General features: G+C 35.5%; 1 protein-coding gene across 1 annotated transcript; it reads left to right on the top strand.

The window, feature by feature from the left end:
* Nucleotides 1-2,538: 2,538 nt before the first annotated feature.
* LOC307180972 (small nuclear ribonucleoprotein E-like) lies at nucleotides 2,539-2,826 on the top strand (the record flags this gene model as incomplete). Its single annotated transcript, XM_079911665.1, has 1 exon — nucleotides 2,539-2,826. The coding sequence occupies one exon, from the start codon at nucleotides 2,539-2,541 to the stop codon at nucleotides 2,824-2,826; it is 288 nt and encodes a 95-aa protein (XP_079767791.1).
* Between the last annotated feature and the right edge of the window lie 6,034 nt (nucleotides 2,827-8,860).

Below are 8,860 nucleotides of genomic sequence, written 5' to 3'. Positions count from 1 at the left end.
ATCTTAGCAGATTGAACTGATGCAAATCTGCTTTGACCCCCATCTACCCCCACCACTAGCAATTACAAGCACATAGAAGTGTCAGATGAAATATATTCAAAAAAACTCAAATATTTTTGCAATTTAAAGCCAATCTCAAAAAAAAAAGTCTACTCCCAAAGTATCAGCAAAGAGTAAAGAACAAAAATACAACAATAAGAGAGTGGTCTTACGCCACAGAGGTTTAAATTATTAATTTTTGAACCTGAAGCTAGACTTACTACAACATGAATGAAACTCAAAAGCCTTATGCTAAGTGAAAAAACACGACTCAAAAGGTTATGTACTGGGCTACTGGTTACAGATAGAATGGAATAGACTCATTTCTCTCTGCTCCTCCCTGATAAATACAGCTGAAGACCCTGGACTAATTATAACAGACAATCGTAAGAGGACTCTGAAAGGTGGAAAGAAGAGAGCATACTGGGTGGGGAATCTCTGGTCTTGAGGAATGACATGATGGCAAGTTCTCTGTTTTTTTCTTTTCTTACTTTTTCTTATCTTTTCTTTAAATAAATATTTTATATATCCTGACTGGGCATTGGATTAATGTGTAATATGGAACACCAAACGGGCACATACCCGAAAAAGCCCAAAGAAAAACCTGATTTCTCAGCCAAAATGTGAGGAAAGGGGCAGCCTAGGATGATAGAAATTTTTTGACAAATAATTGCCCAACCCCAAGCAAACACCATGAGTGCCCCTCCCGACTCCCTTCCCCTGTGGGGTCAGTGGAGACTGAGTGAGGAGTCTGGACTTCACACTGTTCTCCTGGTGGTGGCAGGGGGAGCCCTTCACCTTCTTAACTAGAGAGTTGGAGAATCTCGAAGAGAGGAAGAAGCAGGAGAAAGAGATTCTTTAAACTTACAGAGGAAGCCCTGGGCAGATCCTTGAGCAACCCACGTGTGAAAATGACCCAAATTATCACACCTAAGGGATCAAGGACTGAACTGTAATGTGGAATAACACCCAGGTTTTCAGAGTGATATCTTAGTGGTATACTTCATAAAAGGAGTCGATTAGAATAGCACTGCAAAGGTGCACTGCAGAGGTTCTGAAAATTAAGTTGTCATTGGATCCACAACCCTCAAAAGTAGGTCAAGACCTACAGGCTAAACCTACACAGGGTGACTACCTGCTAAAATCGAAGACTTAAATAGGACCCAGAATCTCCTAACATAATAGTCAAAATATCCAGGATACAATTGCTAATCACTAGTCACACCAAGAACCAGTAAAATTACCACCTGAATGATAAAAGGTAGATGCTGGTGCCAAGATGGCTCAGATGTAGGCAGTATCTCACAAGGATTTTAAAGCCGTTATCATTAAAAATGCTTCAATGAGCAATGCTTAAAACAAATGAAACAAAGAAATTATCAGCAAAGAAATAGAAGCTATATAAAAGAGCCAGACGAATGGCTCAACCCACGGAAGAATTAGTAACCTGAGATATAATGGACATTTAAAATATTAAGAATACCATGGAAAACTATGCCCATACATTTGACAAAAAGGTTAAAAATGAAAAACTGTGTATAAAAGTATAGCTTAGCAGTTTAACTTAAAAAAGAAATTCAGAATAAAAACAAAAAAAACTTAAAAGTGAATCAGTCAAAATGAACCATTCAAATAAAGCACTGGGATTATATAATTTTATATTAGTTATTATTCAAGGAAATATAACCTCTGTTATACAGAGTGATTCAGTAAATAGAAAAAGAGGAGAAAAGCATCATTACTGTTTGGTTAAATTTTTATCTTAAGCTGATAGGTTAAATTTTAACTTAGGTTTTTAACCGAGATTTCTTTTATAGCAGGAGTACAAATGATTTATTTCCAAATAACAAAACGCCAAACTCTACCATTCAGAAAACGTCAAACACCCAAGGATATTTTAACCATGGGCAATATATATTACTAGGTAACTAAGTTGCTCCTTTTTTAAAAAAAATTTTTTTAATAGACTTTTTCTATGAGCTAGTGAAATGATGGAGGGCATCTAACCAGAATGGTGGTTTTGATTTAGGGATAGTTAATCAGGAACCATTATTTCTGACAGTAATTAGGAAGTGGATCCAGTTTTCTGTTACAGTCACTCACATATATATTACAACAAAATATATACATCTGTGACAACAGAATTATCTTTTCAGTCAGTGAGAGACTGCTCATCCTTCTATTTTCTGTACCAGAAGCAGGACAAATGAGAATACAGAAGTACCCGGATAGTTTATTCAAACTGTTATAAAGTCAGAAAAGCATAGTTAAAGAGATGTGTGGTGGGTGAGAATGAACGCATTCCTGTTCGCTTTATAGGACACTACAATCTGTTCCTCCAGAGGCAATACCTACTCAGCCTTCTCTCACAATAGCGTTAAGGCACAGGTTCTAATCATCATCAGTAACTGAAGATCTATATTGAGTTCTCCGTTACTGTTTTACTTAAAACCAATTTCTAGGGTGTGCAGGATAGTGAGGTCTTTGTGAGCTTCCACCATGGCGTACCGGGGCCAGGGCCAGAAGGTGCAGAAGGTGCAGAAGGTGATGGTGCAGCCCATCAATCTCATCTTCAGATACTTGCAAATTAGATCTCGGATTCAGGTGTGGCTTTATGAGCAAGTGAATATGCGGATAGAGGGCTGTATCATTGGTTTTGATGGGTATGTGAACCTCGTATTAGATGATGCAGAAGAGATTCATTCTAAGACAAAGTCAAGAAAACAGCTGAGTCGGATCATGCTAAAAGGAGATAACATTACTCTGCTCCAAAGTGTCTTCAACTAGAAATGATCAATGAAGTGAGAAATTGTTGAGAAGGCAATACAGTTTTTTTAGGTGTCCTTTGTTAGAAGTGTAGTTAAGGCATTTATTCATATTGTTTTGCTCACCTTTATGTTATTACCAGATGACAGTAAATGCTGTGGGATTGTTTTTATTAAAATATTTACATTGTTTCCTTCTAAGAGCAAACAAACAAACAATTTCCACCTTTGGAAGGATATGCCAGGGAAATATCAATAAAAATGTCCCTCTTAGTGTAGATGTAAATGGCTGTTGCCTTTCTGGAGGCAAATGGACAGCATATATTAAAATTTAAATGTGAATACAGTTTGAGCCAGTAGTTATTTTGTTTAAAAGCAAGGAATAGAGAGTAGTTATTAAGAACACTGATCCTGATGCTAAAAAGGATGTGTGAAACTCCCAGATCTAGCACTTACTAGCTGTGTGAACTTAGACAAGTCACTTTTTACCTTCAGTGCAATGAAAAGATAATAATAACACCTTTCTCACATAACACAGTGCTTGGCACATAATATTATCTTAAAGAAATCATTGTACAAGTGCACCAAGCGGCATATACAAGAATCTTCCTAACAGTATTTTTCTAAAAGCTTAAAACAATAAACTACTTAAATGACAACTAGCATAGAAGTTGCTAAAGACTTACATTTAGATATCTTGGATCACTGTACCCCTGTACATAAATGAGATATATTTCATACTACAGAATATCAATAGCTTCAATACAAATTGAATGGGAAAAATTGCAGATTGACATAAATCATATTATTTAATTTTCCTGTAAAATGTAAAAAACCTATTTGTCTTATAGCTATTTTAATAAATGTATTTAAGTCTCTAGAAAGAGATCTAAAAGTATAAATACCAAATTGATAGCAGTAGATACTTTGGGGAGAGGACTGGAATTTTGATGAGATCGAGGCAATTTTTCTCATATATAAAGTTTTCGTTTTTACAAGATATATGTGTGTGTCACTTAATTTAAACAAATTTAAAATTAAATAAAAACAGCACAAATTTTATAAGTTGTTTTCACAGTGTGGTCACGTAAAGAAATATTGACCAGAGACCATCAATGTTGCATTTGGAGAATAAATTTTGAATATGTATTTAAATGGTATGCTTGTCTGTTAAGCCAGTGGACCTTTGCTTTGTGATAATAAATGAGCAGATATTTAGAAATAAGACAAATTTATCTTTTGGTCCAAGCAACCTGGACCTTATCCATAGAGTTAATAAGCACCCTCAAAATTTGAGGAATGAAAAATCCTGCCTGGATGCTTTATATATTTAAGTTTTTAAATCAAGTATGGTACATGAAGGAACATTTCATAGCCCAGGCAGGAGAAGCCTTTGGTATATAAAGTTCAGAGTATTGGTTTTCATTTACAAAACTTATTTTGCCAATATATGAGAAGTTGACAGTTTATATCTGGGCTCCTAAGCCCTCATTCATCAAAGTCACATGACCCATCACTAGTTCCCTAGTTTCTCATTCCTGGATTTACTGGTCAGTATTTAGGTGCTGAAGAACAATTAAATGGGACACAAAAAATAAAGCTTAAAGGGCTATTTTTAAAAGATTATATATCTTAGAATGCATCAATTGCCACAAACAGGATAATGGAAAGATTGAAATAAACCTTTTCCAATTTGCCATCTATTCAACTCAAAGTAAAACCTGAAGGATTCAGAGGAGAAGCCATGTATGTGATTGGGAACAAACACAGTGCTAAGAATTTTATTTTTATCTTCAGAATTAGATTATAAAATATTACCATTTTTCATCACATTTCTTTTTCTAGTAGATCTAAAAACAAATCCGAAAACATCATAATGTCATGAAATTGTGATTTCGTAAAGCTCCATCTTGATCAGATTAAAGTAATGAGAAGGCCCACATACTAAAAAGTTAATGGTACACCCTTAATATGTAATAATGTATTAAATAATGTATTAAAAAATGCATTAAGCCCTAAAACAAGTGTAAGCAAGTATAACAGAGTTCTGCTTTTTCCTTTGATTACAAAGTTGGTGTTTTATTGAAAATTCTTAATAGAACACTAACCAAAATCACTGTGTATATTTTTCTGCTGCTCTAAACATTTAGTTTACCTTTTGGGTAAGCTGGGATTAAGTTCTCCAAAAAAATAGAGGAACTCTACAAGCAATTAATAAAGGAATGAAATGGACACATAGTAGTCTCATTAGAAACTATTATAATATTCCTAATTATACATATATTCTGATACATAATGAGATATTCTCTGTTTTTTAACTCTGAGCTAAAACTATTTTCATATTTCAAATATTTCATATTAACTCAAATGTCAGCTTTACTTTGTATATGTTATATATCTTTTTAATATATTATCAGTGTTTTTATTGACCAGTGTCATTTGAGAAAAAGTTGTATCATCTCATTAAAGATAATTGTAGTTGGTGAATTCATGAAAAAGAGGAAGGATGTGTAAATGCATAACTAGACTGTCTTACTACATAATAATTTTTTTTTTTTTTTTTTTTTGGCGGTACGCGGGCCTCTCACTGTTGTGGCCTCTCCCGTTGCGGAGCTCAGGCTCCGGACGCGCAGGCTCAGCGGCCATGGCTCACGGGCCTAGCCGCTCCGCGGCATGTGGGATCTTCCCGGACCGGGGCACGAACCCGTGTCCCCTGCATCGGCAGGCGGACTCCCAACCACTGCGCCACCAGGGAAGCCCCTACATAATAATTTATATATAAAGTTCTAAAATGGACAGTGCATTCTATATTTAAGCAAGTAACTGCAAATACATTAGTTTATAAATTTGTAACATTATAATTTTAATGTGGATCACATACATTGACTTTTCAAAAAAAAGTTTTATTCTGAAAAGTATGCTAAACCTCTTAGTGATTGCAAATAAAATTTAGGCAAAAGAAAAATGTATCATTTCACTATTTTGAGATTTTTGAAGGATGAAAGTTTGTCTTAACTCGTTATCTCCAGCACTTTATCCTATGCAAATACTCAGAAGGTATCTACTTCTAACTAAAGTTCATAAAACTTTAGTGGAAAAATACAAGACTATTCAGATATGTGATGATAAGTTTAGAGATGCTGATTAGCTGAACTCATATCCATTAATCCATGGTTATCAAGCTATTTTAAGCCAACCTAAATATATCCAAATATACATCTTCTTAATCTTACTGTCCTGGATTTTGAATACAAGCACATGTGTAACCCTGAATTACTGAGGTAATTATGGTTGTGTGCTGACCTGCCTAGATGAGTAGTGATTTGGGGCTCCCATTACCTTGGCATCTGTTCTGAGTTAATAAAAATAAAATTCAGCATGTTTCTTGTTTGTTTGATTTGGTTTTCTTGTTCTGTTCTTCCACACCTACAAATGTGACTATAGGAAAATCAGAGCTGTGAAAAAGTTTATGAGAAATCAATAAATACTAGTGACATTTACGTTTCATCACCTCATAATAGGCGTCTACTTGAACTTTATCAGCATTCTGAAAGTCGATGAAACAAATGATAATGACAGAATAATGGCCAAGTAACACTTGAAGTGAGAGTTCTATATAAAAATTATGTATATGTATATATTTAACATGGTCAAACTTTAGGGAAAATCTCAGATTCTCAAAGATTTAATTGTACCTATATACTAAGAAACAAAAAATGCCTTTTAGAAAAAGAAAAAAATCAATCTAAACTGTGTTTCTCTTCACGGACTCTTTTTTTTTTTTTTTTTTTTTTTTACATCTTTATTCACGGACTCTTTAAATACTTGGTGGCATCTCAAAGCCTGTGTTTTACTTATGTATTGAATATTACTGCATAGAAAACCATCCTAAAGTTCATGGTGCAAAGTGACAACTATTTTATTATGGTCATGGATTCTGAGGTGCAGGGATTTGGAAAGGGCTCCTTAGGGTCAGCATGTCTCTCTTCTATAATGTCAGAGACCTTACTTGCAAGATAAATCCACAGCTGGAGGCTGGAATCATCTAAAGTTTATTCATTCACTAGTCTGGTGTTTAATGGTGGCTTTTGCCTGGGACCTCAGAAGGGGCTCTTCACCAGAGCTCCTACACGGGGCTTCTTCATGTGATTCTTTGTTTCCTCACTGCGTGGTGACTGAATTCCAAGAGCAAGCATCCCGAGAGAACTAGGTGGAAATGGTATCATCTTCTGTGAACTTTAATGACATATCCCGAGAAGTTACAAGATTGCCCAAATTCAAAGAAGAGGGACATATAGACCTTATTGCTTGCTGGTCCGTGTGTTACAATCACAATGTAAGAAAATCATGTGGGATAGAAGATACTGTTGTGGCTGTTTATGGAAAATGCAATCTGGCCCAGGCAGATTGAAGGGACACTACACGAGGGAAAATATACAAATGGACCAATAAACAGAAGAGAAGACCACCAGGGTCATTAGTCATCAGAGAAATGCAAATGAAAACCACAACAAATTATTACTACACACCCACTGGAATGGCTAATTAAAGAGATAGAATAGACCTAGTGTTAGTATGTGGAGCAATTGCAACCCTCATGTATTGCCAATGGGAATACCAAGAGCATAACCACTTTGGAAAATAGCTTGGCAGTTTCTCACAAAGTCAGAAATACCCTTTACCATATAATCCAGCCGTTGCACTCCAAGTTTTTGACCCAAGAGAAATTAAGACATATGTCCACACAAATATTTCTGTATGAATGTTTATAGCAGCTTTTTTTCATATTAGCAAAAATCTGGAAGCAACTCAAAGCCCATCAGTCGGTGAATAAATAATCAAATTTTTGTGTTTATGGAATTCTACTCATCAATAAAAGGGAAGAAATTACCAGTACATGCAACAACACGGAAAGTTTTAAAAGACATTATGCTGTGCAAAAGGAGCCATGGAAAAGAGTTTCATTTATAAAAAGATTTCATTTATATGAAATTCCAGAAAACATCAAAGTAATCTATAATGACCAAGAACAGACTGGTGGTTGTCTGAGACTGAGAGTGGGTAAGAGGAAAACCACCTTCTGGAAGCTGGAGTGTAAGCCTGCTTTACTTTTAGCCAATCATGTACTCCCCTTCAGGAATTTGAATCTAAGGAGATGGTGTGGTGATGGAAGGGTGGTTGAGAATTTAGTCACGCCCTTGATGACATGCTGACAACATCTAAGTCTGGGAAAATGATGCCAAGTTAGTATCATATCCTGGCAGTTTCTGTAGCATGGCGTTGATTGTGTCTCCATTACTCAGATCCCTTTGTTTTCTAGTCATCTTCTGAGCTTGGTTCTTAAGCTTTCCTATTGATTCTGTAAGCTGCAGCTATTCTTCCAATAAATTTACATTCGGCTGAAGTTACTTTGAGTAAGCTTCTGTTGCCTTAAAAAAAGAACCCTGACTGGAACAGACTCCTAGGTGCTGAATAATGGAAATTTTTCTTATTATGCAGCAGGAAAACTTTTCAGTAGGGAATTAAATAGGAAAGTACTATTGTGTGCAATATACCTAATGATACCATTGTTTTCAGTGCACCCTGGCTTACATTACAATCGTATTCTAAGAATCATCATACTTCATCTTAATTTTGCAGAAGATAGTAATAAATGACCTGGTTTCTTGATCTTTCATCTGTCAAGGTCCCTCATTTGGGGACGCTTAATTTTAAAACTCAGACTCAAATCAATATCCCCCTCTGGAATAATCTCCTTTCTATTGGAGGGTTTCTTACTGTCTCAGTTAATGATTCTATTGATCAGCTTCAAGTTCACCTTTGATGCTGATTCTGCTCTTATTTCTAATAACTGGCTCTTGGCTGTATACTTGGCAAAGGCTTTATCTTCTTACTCTAGTTAATTCACTAGATCTTTGTCATTTCCCCATCCCTGAGCAGACATTTTAGTACTGAGTCCCTTTAATTGCTTTGGTACTACCTTAAGCCAAGCCTCCATCATGTTGAGCATTGCCTTTTAGTACTTCTATTGATTACCAGTCAACAGATTTCACTAA

The sequence above is a fragment of the Stenella coeruleoalba genome (assembly GCF_951394435.1).
Source record: "Stenella coeruleoalba genome assembly, chromosome: X".
Taxonomy (NCBI): Eukaryota; Metazoa; Chordata; class Mammalia; order Artiodactyla; family Delphinidae; genus Stenella; species Stenella coeruleoalba.
Note: the sequence above shows the minus strand (reverse complement) of the source record. Positions and strands in the feature narration are given on the sequence as shown.